The following is a 19,498-nucleotide window of genomic DNA, read 5'->3' on the forward strand; positions in this document are numbered from 1 at the left end:
GGGGTGTGCGCTTGAATAAAGAATGTAAAGAAAAAGATACAATGGCTTGTAAGACAAGGTAACAAAAAGACCTATAGGGATAGGCTACGTGCTATCATAAACATCCAGGAGAAGTGAACTCAAACGTGTCTGGTTGACTGAAATGCCACTAAACGTGGAGGAGAAGGAAACACTTAGTAAACTGCAATCAAAATAACTTTGGTGTAGAAACAAACCAACTGTCAGTAGATCATGGAAATCACCAATTAGCTAATCAACAACTTAGATACCGGTACGATGAATGAAGACAATTCGGTTTAAACGTGATATGGGTAATGTGTTTTAAACTCATGCCCTTTCCATTTTCGAAGTTAAAAGACAATTCCTTATATTATGAGCTTTAAATTTACGTATGTTCATAGTTATTTTCAGCAATTGAGGAAGGATCTCGCCGACTACTGGTACTTTCCATAGAAAACATGTCTTGACATAAGTTAGTTTCCATACGTGATTATGTTTTGGGGGAATCCATTCAAGTAAATTAGTCATTAGCCTGATCCAAAGGAAATGTTATAAAATGCCGAGACCGTTTGCATATCAAAGTAGATGCAATTTAAGCAAGAAGCTATGCACTTGTCCCTTTGACAGTTCAAAGTGACAAACCATCAAGAATGTATAAGCGTAGGCCTACTTCTGGTAGAGGAACGTGCAACTTTTATATTTAGGATTAGCATTAGAAACTAGCCTCAAACTTCAAACTTAATGGGTGGTAACAAAAATTTATTGTTGAAGTGGGTTAGTTTTTTAGAATAAAATAGAAATCTTATAAATAAAAAAATTTCAGTAGAAATAGGCTACATTTGATTTTTATTCATGCTAGAGACAATAGCATCTTTCTCATCTTGAAAGTGTGGTCTTGAAGAACAAAAAAACAAACAGTGCCTTGTATAAAAATCGTTGCATGAAAATACGTTTCAAGACGCGGTGAGATAGGCTATAGCCACTTATTTTGTTAAACAAAAGCATTACATGTGACTAAACACCGAGTTTTCTTTTGTGGTCAGTGATAAGTCATATTTCTGCTAAAAATGAAAACTGCTTTAGCTTTACTTTTTGTTGCACTATACAGTGTTTTACGCCCCGCAGCTGGCGGTCTAAACTTTCAAGTAGCAGGTAAGAATCTATAATTTGATTATACTGTATTGAGTTCATTTGAAACTAAATTTTTGACTTAACATGTCAGTGCTTTGATAAATAAAATTTCCTAACAAAAAATTAAATGCTTATAAATTAAAAAATATTTTGATGTCTTGTCCGACAGCACCAGTCGGTTGCATTGCCGAGTGGTGAGAGCTCTGGAACGACGTTCGAAAGGGCGCCGGTTCGACACCGCTCAAAAGCATGCAACTGTGTATTTAGCAAAACACTTAAAGGCAAACAAAAGCACCAGTCACGCAAAGTAGGCTATGCGTGCAATTTATTTCTGGTGATAAATACCGTAAAGGCTGTGGTAAGAAAATCTGTAGTGACGGTGGCATATTTGTTATGAGAAGATATCAACTAAGACATACGAATGTATGAATCAGCTTACCAACACACTGAGACGAAAGTTTGGGTAACAAGGCTGGTTTTTGCAAAATTATTTTGTTTCTAAGCAAGCAAATTTACTTTTTATAAATTTGCGTACGATATTTGCTGTTTAAAATTTGGTGCTTAGGTCTATTTTCCAAAACGAGAGAAGTTCACTGTTTAATTTATTTTGATCATATAGACTAATAGTTTTTGAAATAAAATACTAACCACTTTATTACTTTATTTAAGTTCAAAAGATCGATAACGACCAAGAAAGAAATAGACCAAACAAAGAAATAGCCAAAGAAATAAACCAAGAAATAGACCAAGAAAGAAATCGACCAAACAAAGAAATAGCCAAAGAAATAAACCAAGAAATAGACCAAGAAAGAAATCGACCAAACAAAGAAATAGTCAAAGAAATAGACCAAGAAATAGACCAAGAAAGAACCTCTATTTTTTCACCTTCTGGACCGAAACTGGTGAGTTATAGAACAGGGCTTCTCAAACTATGGGTCGCGACCCCAAATGGGGTCGCGTAATGAAATTTTGGGGTCGTAATAAAATAGTTTAATTTAGTCTAGTACCGGTAGGTTGTAGTCTTGCCATGATGTCAATTGACCGCAACCGTCGGTGTGAAATGTCGAACGATAAAATATAACCAATCGTAACAATTGATGCTACGCTATCATTGCTGACCAAAAGTAACGAATTGGGTACATTTGTATTGTTTTGTTATAGTCTTAATTAGGGTCGGATTATTCGTTTGTTATTTCTTGTTTTCATTCGTTGCTTTTTTCATGTTTCATTGTTGTTGTTTTCATGCTCCTTTCGATATTGTTTTACTACTTCAGAAAGAGAATTATAAAGTAAGCCAAAAAGAACCGAAACAAATTGAGACAAAAAAACTAACCCCGTTTTAATGTCATTAACGTGGATGTCCCCATAATGGGGTAGCATAGAAATATATTTTTCAAAATGGGGTCGCAGAACAGAAAAGTTTGAGAAGCCCTGTTATAGAATAAGACCAGAATAGACTATCTTTCATAATCGCTAAGAGCAAGCTTCTACTGACCTAAGCTAATAATAATACCATGATTTAAAAATAAAAGGCAATAATGTAAATGACATTTGTTTTATAAGCATCACCTGCGTTGTCAATAGAGTTGGGTAGCTCTTTGTGCGTTTTTAATTTTTTATTCGTCAAATTTTTTACTTCGTCAATGTGTTGTTGTGGGGTGCAATTTTCCTGCTAAATAGATAGTTATTACCTGTTTCAGCCCCCTTGATAAAGTCAGTAGTTCTGACTGAAAAACACTAGAAATAAGGCATTTTTTATCATGTTGTAGTAGCCAGGTTTGCACTCGCAAGAAGAAGGAAAAAAATGATTTTGTAATTATTTAAAATCCTGGTAAACAGTCTCATTCTGTATAAATAAAAGAGCTAAACTTTTTCAATGGGGCTACAAATTGTAATTTTGCTAATATTTTTTGAAACTGAAAAAAAATAAGATAAAATAAATTGGTAGATTAAAACAATTAGTTCTATTTCTAAAACTAAACTCTACTTGTAGGCTACTACATGACGAGAGTTTTGTAAGATGGTCCGACCATTATTTCGGACTTGATTTAAGGAGATAGTTTAAAAAATTTATTGCCAAAAGTATTTTACTAAGCGACATACAAGAAACGCACTTTTACGTTTCTAAAAAATATTTTCAACAAAAGATTTGTTAAGAAAACTATTCATGTATTTTAATGGTTTTTATATTAACATCAAATTCCACTATTTAAGTTTCTTGCAATAATGCGTTTTATCAGTTTTATTAAAATTTTCTACGTCATTGTTTATTTTTGTTGACTCACAGGGACGTTGTCGGAGATATTGCAGGATAATAGGCTATGTTGAAGGCACACCCATTTATTTTCGTCCTACGAAATGTGGAAAAGCTAAAAACAAAAGAAGAAAAGGTAAAAACATCAGTTTTGTAGCTAATCAACCTGTGGTGGTCAAAAGTAGTCTATAATATACAGTATATATTGTCCTAATTTAACACAGAGTCACAGTTTGGAAACTGACAGCGGAATGTGGAATATAGCTGGTTGATTTGAATCTTCATACTCGAACTGAAATGGTATTTCATGCAGTTTCACATAGCCTACTTGCAGAAACTTTGAACCACTGACGCCGGACCTATTACCGAGATAGGCGGAACGAAGTTTTCCGCTTGTTAAAGTGTTATTATCTGTAAATTATTCCATTTACCAGGTGTTGCTGAATAAACAGCAGCCCTTATTAAAATCCTATTTTCTAACCCACTCGCCGAAAGCTAAACCAGCTTTGCTTAAACATGCAATTTGTCATTGCACATAGTAGATCGCTCAACCAACTGAGCAACTAAGACGCACGCTAGCTTTAGAATAACTTTATCGAAGTTTCGATTCATGTAAATTATATAGTTCCACTATAGAACAGTGTTGACTTTTGCAATTTCAACATTTGAAACATTTTTTTTCTATGAGTAAATGTGAACATTTTGCCTAGTTTTATGAAAAGTTCAATGAAACTCATTAGCCGAAATAAGAACACAATTAATTTTGTAACCCACGTTGTTTTTTGGTAATTTCAGAGCTATGCAAGTTTTGCAGAATTCAGAGGAAATGTACTTGAATGCATAACAACTTGCCGTACCAAGAAACGTCCATAAACTCCCATACTCAGTGTATTGTACGTAACTGCATTACTTCCAAAAGGTTGAGCTGACGAAGCAATTTTATTTCTATCATGTCATTACACCGTTATCATAAACAAAAAACAGTTTTTTATGCGTAGTGTTTTGATGTGTTTTTGCATAAAATACAAATTTTCTATGCGATGAATACAATAAACTGCCTTCGCTAAAATTAATACCCAACTTCAGTTGGCCCGATGTGAGTGACGTTTACTGGCAGCACCTGCTTATTTGGAGAGCTTGTTCATTTTTTTTAATTCCATGTGTCTGTACAATGTTTTTTCTTTTTTAATTGAACACCCCTGAAACGAATTAATTTGAGTTGGTTTGATGCGGTCCGTTGACGAAGTTGACTGTTTCTCATTTGGACTTAACTTAATATATTTGCAGTGATGGCGAAGTAAAGCTGGTTTGTTTGCATTTTTTTACTGTTATTGTTATTGAAAACACGCAGTTTTGTACGCAAGATTTTCTTGAGAGGAGCCATTTTTTTTATTAGCACTTATTTGCTCGGGAAATACAGCATAGTATAAGGCCTTGTTTTAATTATGCGTTAAATTAAGCTTTTCCGCTTTTTTGTTTATTCGTTTTCTTGTCAGTAAAAATCAGAGTTGCCAGATTGTTTCCACAGTTCGAGGCCAAAGCGTGGCCATTTTATCTAGGTCATTACAAATTTTACATATTTCTGTGGACTGACTTGAATAAACGTTTCATTCATTTCACTAGGGATTTATTCAACTGCTGCTACCCAAACATTTAATCGTTTAAAATAATTTTCAAAAGGTAGGACATGGTTCAATGCGCCTCCACGTCCGTCACTGCTTGTATGAAATTGTAGTGTATGACTGTACTGTAGAATGAATAAATCAATCCAATTGTTTAAAGCTTGAATAAAATCTGTAATAGAATTGTGGTAGTCAGAAAGCACCCGAAGACGTATGGCCTACAAAACTGCATTTGTTCAAATGACTTGTGCTTCAAACAGATCGCAACTTTATGTATTTTTACTCGTCCCAGTTGTGGAACAAGTTTAGATCTTCCAGTTGCATTCACTCCTCAAATAATCTACTTCACTTTGCAAATCTCGGTAACCGGCCCTGTGTCAACAGCCTCTACAAGTATGCGAAACTGTCAGGAATAGCCAATCAAAAGCTTTGTTAGTCCGAAGAATCAGATTTAAACCAACCAACTAAAAGGCCAATTCTGTCTCAACGTGATATGGGTAACATTTTTAAATCGTTTCGATATTCAAAAGCAAAAAAACAGTTTTTGGTATAAACAAATACAAATTTACGTAGGGTAGGCTACTGTAGCTATGTTTACAGTTAGCCTACTTTTAGCAAGGAAGGATTTATCGCAGATACTTTTCGTAAAAATAATGTCGTGACTTACGTTAGCTTCCAGACGTGCTTACTTTCTGGGTTAATCTATTTAACTAAATTTGTCAATAGCCTGATGCGAAGGAAATGCAATAGAGATGGGCTATGATGCCGAGACGGTTTGCAATACATAAGTAAATGCAACTCAAGCAGAAAGTATACACTCGTCCCTTTGACAGTGCAAAGTGACAGGATATGAAGAATGTATACTTGTAAAGGCCTAGTTTTAGTAGAGGAACGCATAACTTTTAAATTTGCGGTTTGCATTAAAAAAACTAGCTTCACACTTTAAACTAAATGGTTAATTATAAAAGATTTCCAAACATTGAAATTTTCTTTTTTGAGCAGTGATAAACCATATTTCTGCTAAAAATGAGAACTGCGTTAGTTCTACTTTTTGTTGCATTTTTCAGTGTTTTACACTCCACAGCTGAAGTTTACTTTGAACCGCCAGGTAAGAACCTTTCTTAATTTAGCGCTAAATTAGTTAATTTGAAGTCTTGCAAGTTGAAACGGACCTTGATTCGTTATCCGATTTAAGCATCGCTTGCACGAAAGAACCTACAGGCTATTCATTTCTGGTGATAGGTAGGCCTAGTAATTTTAAGGGATGGAGGACTAATTTGGCAAAAAAAATTCAAATTTAGCTTAAACTTTGATTTCAGGACACAACAGGGTATTCCAAGATCTCTGGTAATTCTGTTTTTTCATTTTCATCCAAAATCTTCTGAAAATTACTTTTGAGAAGGACTATAGGCTACTTACTTCATAGACAAAACCTAACACCCACAGTCCCACACGACATTTAACATACGGCAATATAAAAACATGAAAATGAACTACTATACTGATAAGACTGTTGCAAACAGTTTTTTGGTCAAGATTTCGCAGCAGGTTAAAATACAATAATTTTGACATTATGATTAACCTACAGTTTGTATGAAGCTGGTTATGTTTAGGTTTTCATGAATTGAATGTTTCAACCAAAACCTATCTCTAAAAATTACTTTTCAAAAAATAAAGTTGCATTCAGATTGTCTTGTTATGACAACTGATCAAACATCTTTAGCTTCTTTCTATAAAAACTTATTTTGCATTTTCGATTCTGGTCCACATGCTGAGATTTTCCACTCAATTCTTTTTCATTTAGCTGTCTATTTCATCTGCTGGCTTTAGTTCAATACGCAGTACCTCCCATCCCCACACACCATCAAAGTGGACGAAGCCTACCAGGACTTCTGTGATGCAATCATATCTGCGGCAAAAGACTCCATCCCGCGAGGTCGACGGAAAAGCTACATACCTTGCTGGGATGTGGAGTGCGACAGGCTCTACCGCGACTTCCTCCGTTCCCCCCAGGGCACCGCCACCTCCAACTCAGCAACAGCCCTGCTGGCAAGATTGGATTCAAAGAGGAAGAAGCGCTGGACAGAAGCCATCGACTCAATCGACTTCACGCACTCCAGCCGCACAGCATGGAGTACACTCAACAACCTCACTGGCAGATCACGTGCCCTTCGTCGCCAGTGCCTCATTTCAGCAAATGCCATCGCCTCACAACTTGTGAAAAATGGAGTGCAAAGAACGAGAGACCGTGAATCAGACAAGTCCGTCCTCAAGGAAATGACGGACCTCTGGAAGGTCCCAACACCTGTCGAGGCCAACATCTCTGGTGCGTTTACCCCAGAGGAAATTGCCTCCGCCCTCCAGCACCTAAAGCCAGGCAAATCCCCGGGCCTTGACCACCTATGCCCGGAACTAATACTCCAAGCTGCCCCCACTATGAGGTCCTGGTTAAAAGACTTCCTTTCCTGCTGCTTGTGTCACCTGCGCATCCCAAGAATCTGGAGAAGAGCCCTAGTGGTTGCAGTTCCAAAGCCGAAGAAGCCCCCAGAGGATCCGAAGAGCTACCGTCCCATTTCTCTGCTCTGTATCCCCTTCAAGATACTCGAGAGACTTATCTACGCCCGTGTCGAACCGATGATAGACCCTCAGCTCCCTCCGGAACAAGCCGGCTTTCGCCACGGAAGATCAACCGTAGACCAGGTCACTCTGATGACCCAAGACATCGAGAATAGCTTCTCGCCAAAAAATAAGGCTGGCGCCGTGTTTGTCAATCTCATGGCTGCCTACGACACTGTATGGCACAGCGGCCTTACCTGCAAACTACTCCGTCTCCTTCCTGACAGGCACATGGTCCATATGATTATGGAACTTGTGCAAAACCGCAGCTTTACCCTTTCCACCGGTAGCGGCCGACGAAGTAGACTACGTCGACTCAGGAACGGTGTCCCACAGGGCTCTGTCCTGGCCCCCCTCCTCTTTAAGACGTACATCTATGACCTGCCTGACACCATCTCCAGGAAGTATGCTTACGCAGACCACCTGGCTCTCCTACATCCAGCCGGAGATTGGCAGTCAATGAAGAGGAACCTAAGCCAGGACATGTCAACTATATTAACATATCTCCAGAAATGGAAGCTACAGCTCAGCAAGGCAAAGACAGTGTCGGCGGCCTTCCATCTAAACAAGAAGGAAGCAAAACGTGAGATCAACATTACCACCGATGACGAACGCCTGCCATACTGCGCCGAACCCACCTACTTCGGCGTAACCCTGGACAGGTCACTCACGTACCGACGACACCTGGAGTCACTGCGCAAAAAACTATCTGCGCGCGTTGCACTTTTGAGGCGGCTGGCGGGTTCCGGCTGGGAAGCTGACGCGAAAACCCTTCGCACAGCTACCTTGGCCCTCGTCCATTCTACCGCCGAGTACTGCGCACCAGTGTGGTGCCACAGCTCTCACACCCGCCACATTGACACCGCCATCAACGACGCACTACACACTGTGACTGGATGCCTGCGTCCCACTCCAACGGACTGCCTTCTCATCCTTGCAGGCATCCAACCTGCTGAGCTTCGCCGTAAAGGAGCCATGATTTTCCTTGCTCGTCGCGCACTGGACCCCGACCACCTCCTCCACAGTACATTACAGCGCCTACCTGGAGAACAGCAGCGACTGAAATCAAGACGCTCATTTGCGCCCGCCGCACGACAGCTTCTGAACAACGTTGAAGATCTTATAAGTGCGGCACACTGGACGAACTACACATGGAACACGGAGTGGCAAAACAACACCTCCCGACTCTGTGATTTCCTACCCGATGTCGATCCCCAACCTCCGGGAATGTCCCTCGCAAGACTTGCGTGGGTCCAGCTTAACCGCCTACGAACCGGCGTCGGGCGCTTTCGTTCAGACATGTGCAGATGGGGCCTGGCTCCTTCACCGGGATGCGAGTGTGGTGCCACAGACCAGACAGTAGACCATGTCGTCCATAACTGCCCAATCCATCAACCACCACATGGAACGCTTGGACTGAAGGCCCTGGATGATGAGACTGTCGAGTGGCTGATGACCTCATGCCCAAACATATAGTCCGGAAGAAAGCTCATACGACGAAGAAGAAGAAGAAGAAGTTCAATCAGATAGATTGACTTGTCTTTGCTATGCTTTTGCTGCAAAAACAAGTTGAAAATCTCAGGCTGACATCTGCTGTTCATGATGCTTCTCAGCATCAATACTTGTGTGGAAAAAAGCTGTACATACTCTTGAATCTATCAATTCATTGTGGTATCCTACTTTCTATTTCTTCAATAAACAATGTCTGTATTTAAGTCACGCTTTTACGCATGCGCGTAGCCATGCGCACAAATCGAAATGATCACAGGCAGCAATTCAAGCAATGTCCTGTAGGTCAAGTTACTACACCATGATGTATGATGTGCTGTTTGAGGTTCATCACGGATGCAGGCTAGTAAATCACACAAACTCCATTATTTGAACTTTATATGCCATGAACAAAAAGTAGCGTAAATACTAATAGGCCATAATAATGAAGCAATTTTTTCGCGTCGTGGTCAATATTAGCCAGTCCTTCTGAAAACCATTTTTGAGGTCGGTAGGATTAAGACAACAATTTCAAAAAACTTATACAAGAAGTTTTAGCATATGATGTTGTAGCCTATAATCAGAAATAAAATTTAAATTAACCCTCTCCCTCTCCCAATAATAGCCGTGGCAATGATCTGATTATTGTTGTCAGACTATATCGTTTAAAAGCATACATATACCTAGGCTGCAATCGTAGGCAACATACCAGTTAGCTTACCAATACACGAAGATGAAATTTTGAGTTACAAAGTTGGTTTTTTCAAATCTATTTTGTTTATAAGCAAGTAATTTTATTTCAGTAAATTTTGAGTTGCCTACAATCAGGGCTGGCGCAAGGCTATTTTGCGCCCTTATAAAGTAAGCTTTAATTTGTGCACCCCATTGCTCAACACTTCACGGTAATAAGTTAACAATAAAAGTTATGCTTTTGTTATGCTAGTCAAAATTTACAAGATGCTGATACAGCTTACATCAAAATAGGTGAAGGAGCTGAGGATGTGGGGGGAAGGGTACGATTGCCACCTCAATTTTAAAAAAATTAGCTGGACCAGAAACGACAGCACATCTTCATGTGTCCTAAATTTTGGGAACCGTGAAGCTGTTGCTGCTTGTTCATGGCTCAAATCATTACCTTCGGTGTCTCTGCTTGATAGGTCTACTGTATATTAGTGTTTTACAACAAGTTCAAATTTTTTGAGACGTTTTTTTTAACTGTCGTAAACAAATAACTTACTGTGGTTATAAAGGAGAAATGATAATTCCTCCTTTGAGCAGATAGAATTCTTCTTCTGCTTTATTGAATCTGCGTTTATCAAAAAGAATATTGTATGGTTTCAAAGCGTCATTGTCAAAGTGACTTTCCCATACAATATTCGAAACACGAAAACATATTTATTCAAAGAAATTAATTTCAAAAAAAGTTACGAAACTGGTAAACTAAAAAGCAAGCTCTGCGCTAGGGTGGATCGATTTAGGTGGGTAAAACACTTTTTTCCTCATTTTGCTTAGCTTGGGGTTGGAAAACTTGCCAATTACTACTAAAAACAGTTGTGCAAAATTAGAATGTAATCTGACGACATCTTGATCTGCCACCAGCCACTTGAAAATTTACTATTTCCTTCTACATTAAGGTGAATCAATTTAATGGGGTGTAAAACTTTTTTTCTCATTTTGCTTAGCTTGGGTAGCCAAAACTTACGATAGGGTATATAGAACACTGTGCTAAAAGTATATTTCAATCGAACAAATTTTTGATCTGCAACCAGGCTATTCCTTATCGACTAAAAACGCAAAAATACATGCAAATGTATTTGAATTTGAGGTTAGCATAGAGATTTATTACAATGCAATGGAAAGGATAATATGCATCAAACTTCCTCGCTTTAGATGAAATAGTCACGTTTCGATTCGAACTTGGGCATTTCTTGTCGTGATTCAATGCGTGAGCGTATAAATCCATCTCGCGAATTAACCCCGCACACCGCCGCTGAAGCTTCCGTCACCAACTTGACGTACCTTTCCACCACCTGTGTGAGACACGGAAATCGAGGGAATAAAAGTTCTGGAGTTTCCTTAGCTGTAATCATGTCTTGTAATTTTTGGTCCCTCATATTTCTTGTCACAGGAGGCTCGGTGAAATTGAGAAGCTGCCAGTCAACCATATCGTAGTATTCGTTGGCGTCAAACTATTAGGGCGGTGTGCAGAATCGTCGTATTGCTTTCTGTTCGCGATGGCTTGATCGAGTTTTCTGAATTCACTTAAGTCCAAGCTCACGGATTATTTGTCTCTCATCTGTGATCATGGCCAACGTAATGTTTTTTGAGTGTGCGAAGTATCCATATCTCTGGAGAACACGTTTCTCATGAGACATGTATTAGCACATCTGGATGGACTAACAACCGGACCGCGTGAATTTTCCGGTCCTCTTGGAAAATCTCTTGGTTCGTGTATGGAGCATCTTCCCAAAAAGTTCGAGAAGATTCTTCTCCTTGCGTTTGAGACCGCCGCAGATCACGTTGTTACATCCAGGCACAGCAGTCAATGACCTGTGACAAGAAACATGGGGTACAAAGAATTGCGAGACATGATTGCAGCTAAGGACACTCCAAAACTTTTATTTCCTCGATTTCCATGTCTCACACAGGTGGTGGAAAGGTGCGTCAAGTTGGTGACGGAAGCTTCAGCGGCGGTGTGCGGGGTTAATTCGCGAGATGGATTTATACGCTCACGCATTGAATCACGACAAGAAATGCCCAAGTTCGAATCGAAACGTGACTATTTCATCTAAAGCGAGGAAGTTTGATGCATATTACCAATTCCATTGCATTGTAATAAATCTCTATGCTAACCTCAAATTCAAATACATTTGCATGTATTTTTGCGTTTTTAGTCGATAAGTAATGGCCTGGTTGCAGATCAAAAATTTGTTCGATCGAAATATACTTTTAGCACAGTGTTCTATATGTCCAATGGCAAGTTTTGGCTACCCAAGCTAAACAAAATGAGGAAAAAAGTTTTACACCCCCTTAAATTGATCCACCTTAATGTAGAAGGAAATAGTAAATTTTCAAGTGGCTGGTGGCAGATCAAGATGTCGTCAGATTACATTCTAATTTTGCACAACTGTTTTTAATAGTAATTGGCAAGTTTTCCAACCCCAAGCTAAGCAAAATGAAGAAAAAAGTGTTTTCACTCCACCCTACTCTGCGCCCTCATGAAGGATGCACCTCGGACAGTTACCGAGTTTGCCTAATAGACGAGCCGGACCTGCCTTCAGTATTTGCTGTCTAAAATAGGGAGTATTAGCTTTCAAAACAAATGGAATTGACTGCATTCAATTTATTTTTATTGCATAGGCCTAATAGTTTTGAAAACAAATGCCTACATTATTGCTTTATTTTCTCTAAAAATATCCATAACCATTGAAATATATTCATTTCAGAAACTATAGATCACATCTCCGTTTTTGCACCATCCAGACCAAAGCTGGTGAGTTACTGGGGGTAGATCAGTGGTGTATGCTGCTTGATTTGCAAATGCGTGCATCACAGCAACACGAGTGGCAAGCTGGCGCCAATTGATCTATACCAAATAGATCTACAGTATACCAACAACAACCTATTGGTTCTTTAGCGACTAGCTATTAGCTATAACTTTAGCGACTAGCTATAATAGCGACGTCCACGCAGTGCTACAGAACTTGAATATGGCAGAAGGTTTTTATATGCTGGTTGACATAGTTGAATAAAAATCTTCCCGCCGTAATCATTTTTACAGTTGTCTTGTTTACAACTGGATAGCTGCAGCTGCACATAAAACACTGAGTTCGTAAAAACACCGAAAACCGACTTTAAGCCAAATTTCGTGAAAACATGAAAGGCTTTTATTAAAAGATCTTAGACTCAGCCACATCAAAGTAAGTTTGCCTTGGCCCACTTTTTAAATAGCGTATTTTCGTTAAAAGCCTACAAGTAGGCTAAACCATGCAGATCGAATTCCGCATGCATGTTACCAAGTGTTATTTTTTTTTTTTAAATAAATCTTCAAAAACGTATCAAAATACATCAACCATAAGATTATTTTTATAATTCTATCATCATCATTAAGTTCCTTCCTCTCGTCGAGGGTTGGAGGCAATGAGATGCCAAGTTTCTCTGTTGTGAGATTTTTTACTACAGTTTTGTAATTAAGTCCTGACCAGTCTTCAATATCATTAGTCCAAATTCTTTGTGGTCTGCCCCTATTTCGTTTGCCGTTCATTTTTCCTTCTAGTAGTTGTCTTTGAATAGAATTATTGCGAATCATGTGGCCAAAATATTTCAATTTTCTTGATTTAATTGTTTATAGAATTTCCATGTTGGTTTGTATGCTAGACAGTACATCTTTGTTTGTGATTTTATCCTTCCATGAAATTTTAAGCATTTTTCTATAAATCCACATTTCAAATGCCTCAAGTCGTTTAACCATTTGTGATGACAGTGTCCATGTTTCTGCATTGTAAAGTAACGTAGTCCAGATATAACATTTCATAATTCGTTTTCGAGTGTTGATGTTAATTTTGCGTGTTGTTAATGTCTTTTTTATTGTTACAAAGTTGTTTCTTGCTATTTCTATTCGTCTCAATATTCTGAGACCCCCAATTCCATCAATCTGTCTGAAAATCATTTCAGTATACATGTTGAATAGAAATGGAGATAGTATACATCCCTTGGCGAACTCCACGTTTTATGTCTATTGCACCAGATAAACCATCTTCCATCTGAATAAACGCTTTTTGCGTCCAATATAGATTAGCTATCAGTCGCAGATCTTTTCCATTTAAACCTACAGTATATCAGCCAAACATCGCATCAATTTTTCATGTTTAATTCGGTCAAAGGCCTTTTCATAGTCTATAAAGCAGGTATAAACATCTTTATTGATTTGGTTGTAACGTTCACATATAGTTCTCATATTGAAAATACCTTCACGTGTTCCCTTTCCCGGAATAAACCAATTTGAGTTTCATTAATTTCATTTTCGATGATTTTTCTATTTCTTCTGAGAACAACTCTCAGCAAAATTTTTAATATATGACTCATCAGACTAAGGGTTCTAAATTATGTACACTGTGTGACTTTTGGCTTCTTCAGCAGTTTGACAAGAATGGATTCATTCATTTCTAGTGGTATGTGGCCATTCATGTAGATGTTATTACATAAGTTATAAATATGTTTTAGTCCTTCACAATCTAGAGCTCTTATCATTTCCGTTGTTATTTGATCTTTACCAGCAGGAGCTTTATGGTTTTTCAATTCATTTATGGTTTCATCAAATTCAGATTCCAGTATTGGTTCACCTTCTTCATTATTAATAGCAGGAATATTTCCTCTCTCATCTCCATACAGGTCGCTAATATACTCTTCCCATCTTCGCGTCACCAGATCTCGGTCGAAAATAATTTTTCCGTCTTTATTCTTGATGCAATTGTTTTGTGTTGCTTTTGACTTTCTATTACCAGTCATTTCTTTAACTTTTTGATGCATATCTCGTGACTTGTGCGTAGCTTCTAATTGTTCTATAGTTTCACACTGTTCATCCCACCACTTTTGTTTTGCTGTTTGGCACTTATGATTTATTTCTTTATGTAGCTTAAAATACTGGATGTTATTGTCTTTATTTCTTTTTCTTTCTATCATCAAGTCTAGAATCTCTTGATTCATCCATAGTTGCTTAGAGGCTTTTTTCTTTTGTTTTAAAACTTTTTTGCTTGCATCATTCAAGTTCTTCTGTATTTCATGCCATTGGTTTTCAATCATGTTCTCAGTGTCGCCTTCTTGTGGTCCAGATTCGTTGTTCAATAGGGCAAATTTGTTGTTCACCAAAAGATTGTACTGTTGTTTCGTTTCTTCAATACGTTTCTGGATACGTTTTGACTTGTTTTATTGAGTTCTTGAATCTTTGACTTAATCATAATGAAGTCAATTTGGTTACGATATTGATCTCCAGGGCTATGCCATGTGTATAGTCGTCTAGGTGGTTGTTGAAATAAAGTGTTTGCTATTATCAGCTGATTGAGTTTGCAAAATTCCAATAGTCGTCTTCGTCGTTGGTTCCTCGTCGTCGTATGGATAATTTTATAAGAAACTTAATTTCTCATAAAATGTCTTGCATTCACAAAAAAAAATACGCCCTGGTTGGAGTATAATTTTATAATTAATAAGACCAGTTTTTACTGAACTAAAAACAAAACAATGACCTAGAATTAGAAAAACGATAATTGAAGCAAGAGAGCTAAACTTTCTCAGTAGGTTAACTTATTTTAATTTTGTTATATACTTTGTAAGTAGTTACCTTTTTTAAAACTATGCTTGCACTACATGGTTGAGTTTTGAAAAATTGTAACCATCTCGGAACAGTAATTGATCTACAAAACAAATTTTAAAGGGGGTAGCCTACTGGGCCTTCGACAAAGTAAATTTTTTCAGCTAAAATGGACAATGTAAAAGTTGAGGTTGGAAGAAGCACATAGTTAGGTAGGATGGTAAGGTGGCTTGTCTACCCATGGACAAATTGACCAACTTAACCTTGTTTTGGTTCCTTTTTTGTATATTTTAAAGCTCAATAGTTATTTTTGCACAAGGCATTTACATTGTAGCTTATTTGACTAAAGTCATTAAATTTTAAACTAGTTGTTAATGCATTCATTTGCGTCTCTATATAGGTGCACCGACATTGTGTGCTTTGTAAAGCGCAGAGGAGCAACGCACATTTGCGATGGATGCAGCGCTATACAAAAACACGTATCATTATTATTTCTGTATAGTGTAGACGTTTGAGTGGCAAAATTTTGTTTAAAATTAAGTTTGCTTTTAAATAGGCCATTTTTCATTATAATAAGAAATTTAACAATAAGCTTAACTGCAGACAGTGCACACCGTTTCGGCCTTCCGGCCTCCTCAGTGCAGTAGGCACACTGGTATGTGCCATGGAGATATATATCTCCATGTGACATTTGTGGTACTTAAGTTCCAAAAATTGTACTACTGCCAACCTTGCCAAAGTGCTCATACTGCAAGCAGTGAGCTTTACGCAATGCATAGCAAGGTGCCTCCAGTAAAGTGCTCAACCGGCGTAAGCCAAGAGCGTCCATAACTGCAGACAGTGCACACCGTTCCGGACTCCTCAGTGCAGTAGGTATATTTGTTGATAAACGTTTGCAGGCTATTGTGTTGTGAGTCTTTTAGTGGCATTACGAAAATCCGTTTGAAGGATTGTACGAGTCACGATCAAATTCATAACTCTATTAACACTGGAATAGGTTAAGTTATTTGTTTACTAGTTGAATGAGCAATGCGTTTAATTAATACTTCTAACTATTGCAGTATTTTCTTAGGTTTTAAAGAGCCTATAAAATGTTTCTATCTCTTAAAACCACTGCTGAGAACGTGTGTGCCCAACGCTGGCGGTTAAAGAAATAAAATGGGTTTGAGCAAGCAAAACGAGCGAGAAAACTATGCAAAAGTGTAGCAAAAGTAGGCTACATGTCTTTTCCCTATATTTTGGGAGAGAACGTGAACAAGTGCTTCCCTTCTGGATCCGCTACTGTCTCGGATATGAGTCAAATTGATGGTCTAAAAAGTATAATGTCACAAATAACATTGACAAAACAAAATACAAAAAAAACAAAAACATATTGTTTACGTTTCTAAAAAATATTTTCAACAGACCATTTCTAAAAAAAAATTAGTCACGTATTTTATTGGTATTCACATTAAATATCAAAGTCCACTATTTATAAATAAGTTACTTCAGTTATGCTTTTTCGAGTTATTAAAGTTGTTTATTTTTGTAAACTCGCAGGGACGTTGTCGGAGATATTGCCAGATAATAGCCTACCGTTTGGCTGACGGAAAACCCATCTATGATCATCCTGCGACATGCAGAATTAAAAACAAAAGAAGGAGAAGTAAAAATCAGTTTTGTAGCTAATCAACATGTGGTTATTTTACGTGGTAGTTAAAAGTCGTCTATAATTTACAGTATTTGTTGTCTTAATCTAACGCAGTGTCACAGTTTAACGACTTGTGAAAAAGTACAGGTTAACCGGTTGGTTTGAGTTTACCATCAAATTGAAAAAAAAAACGTCTGAAAAATTATTACTGGCAGTTTCGCATACTTATAGAAGCTTTGAACCACTGATGCATACCCAGTCAACGAAATTGGTGAAATGAAGTTTCCGATTGTTGAAGTCTTGTTGTCTGTGAATTGCTCCTTTCATTAGGTGCCACTAAATGGACATCGGAAAGCAATCCTTTGAATGCTTTTCTCAAGCTTACACGCTGGGAGTCGAACCAGCAGTAACAGCACTGATTGGTCTTGGATTTTTTTCTTGCTTAAAATCAGACACTTAACCACTTGCTGAGCAGGTGGGGCGGACACTTGCTTGAACATAACTTCATCGGGAGTTCATTTTTCGATTTTTTTTTCTCAACTAATCATCCCGGTAAGCGGTTCCTCGGATTCATGTGCTGACTTTTTTAATTTTAACATTTTGTATGTTGTCTATAGTGTTACTTGCTAAGCATGTGATGAAACTCATTAGCCCGAAACAAAGGAACAACTGATTTTGTAACTCATATCTTTTTTTTGTTAATTTTAGAGAGATGCAGGTATTGCAGAATTCAAAGGAGATGTCGTTGAATGCACAAACAACTTGTCGTACCAAGAAACTTCCATAATCTATTTAGCCAAGCTGACGATGTAATTTTATTTTTATTGCGTAATTGCACCGTCATCATAAACAAAAAAGTTTATCGTTCTTAATGTTTTGACGTTTTTTTGCATGAAATCCAAATTTTCCATGCGATGAATGCAGTAAACCGGTTTCTCTCAAATGAATGCATTGCACTCGGCTTAATTGTCTGACATGTGATGGCAGCACCTGTTAAATTGGACTGTGTTTTAATTTTCTGAAATTTATGTCTATACAAGTTTTCATTTATTAGGACCACCTACTAAAACGAACTAATGTGACTTGGTTTTGATGTGGTCCGAATAACGAGGTTTACTGTATATTATCTGGACTTATGATGAAACGCGAATCGTTATCGACAACTGAATATGCTAGCAAAATATAATTGGTTTGCTTATATTTTTTACTGTCACGTTTATTGAAAACACATAGACAGTCAAGGAGCAATTGCTTACAAACGATTGTCTTGATGCTATTTCTGCTTTAAAAAAAGCCGTCGTTCGATCACGAGCGTCAGCACAGGACAATGCCACTTTGCGTCAAACTGAGCTTTTCCGTTTTTTGCTTATTCGTTTCTCTTGTCAGTGGAAATCACAACTGATAGATTGCTTGCAAAATAGAGAACCGAAACTCGGCCATTTTGTCTACTTTGTTGCAAATTTGGTCAATCACCCTGATATTGATTGATATGCATCAATAAACGTTGCAAATTACTTTACCATACATCTTAAATTGATATTTATTTTATGTCGCAAGACTTTTTAATTGTTTCATAAAATCTTATTAGCTTTTCTTTAGTAGGTTTACATGTTATTAACATGATTTATCTTTTGAAAAGGCTCACTGGTAACGCAATGCTCACTGGTAGCGCAATGCCTTGTGATGATGCATTGGAAAAGAAATTACGCCGTTATTTATTGAAATGTGATCTCTACGAAAAGCAGGACAAAACTATATAGCCTACAGTATTACTATTATCAAAAACAAAACATAAGTTGAATTTCTATTTAAGCATGAAGTTCAAACAGCTAACAGTATGGTCTATCTTGAAAGGTTACTACAGTGGGTCAAGTTTAAAAAATCTAATTTGATATGATTAACTCTTTGACAACACACTCAACGGCATAACGAATCGGGTAGTTTTGGTATGCATCAGTAAACTGCCCCATACTTCGACAAGGGTCGGCAACCTACGGCGCTTCAGCTCCTCTGAAGCGGCTCCCTCAAGATTAGACAAATCCTGCGCCTAAATTTGCTGGCAAATGAGAATGAATAATTTGCACTTATATCGATTTTTACCAAACAAGTTTTGACTTCATCTGATCTGTTTAAAGCTTTTAGTGCTAACAGCATGACTGCACAAATCCAAACAGAGAAAGGTTTCAGGCGAAAACAGAAGATTTAATTTAGTATTACAGATGAAATTAAACATGAACTTTGCATTCAATGCAAGTGATGTTGGCATACCTGTATGCTTAACACGTGGGAAAGAATACAAGATTTTTTTTGACTTGCATTGAGCATTTGCTGCAATGTAACCTACCTTATTAGAGAAGAACGAAAGAAAGCACCATTGCAGTTAGTGTAAAAAGAGAACCAGAGTAAAGAAGCTTTTATTAAATGGAAAAGCTTCGTGTCACACTACGGCT

At 37.7% G+C, this 19,498-nt stretch overlaps 1 protein-coding gene and 1 long non-coding RNA gene across 2 annotated transcripts; both read left to right on the forward strand.

Annotated features, from left to right (window-relative positions):
* Positions 1–1,042: 1,042 nt before the first annotated feature.
* On the forward strand, positions 1,043–5,143 carry LOC145777669 (uncharacterized). The gene is made up of 4 exons (XM_082589102.1): positions 1,043–1,152; positions 1,801–2,033; positions 3,419–3,521; positions 4,181–5,143. Exons 1-4 carry the CDS (start codon positions 1,068–1,070, stop codon positions 4,219–4,221), a joined length of 462 nt encoding a protein of 153 aa, XP_082445228.1. The 5' UTR covers positions 1,043–1,067; the 3' UTR covers positions 4,222–5,143.
* Positions 5,144–6,008: 865 nt separating this feature from the next.
* LOC145777648 (uncharacterized) lies at positions 6,009–18,667 on the forward strand. Its single transcript, XR_014290344.1, has 4 exons — positions 6,009–6,115; positions 12,558–12,604; positions 16,958–17,063; positions 17,757–18,667. It is a non-coding gene; the product is annotated as an uncharacterized LOC145777648 (long non-coding RNA).
* The last annotated feature ends 831 nt before the right edge of the window (positions 18,668–19,498 follow it).

Source organism: Aplidium turbinatum, chromosome 9, assembly GCF_918807975.1.
Source record: "Aplidium turbinatum chromosome 9, kaAplTurb1.1, whole genome shotgun sequence".
Classification (NCBI taxonomy): domain Eukaryota; kingdom Metazoa; phylum Chordata; class Ascidiacea; order Aplousobranchia; family Polyclinidae; genus Aplidium; species Aplidium turbinatum.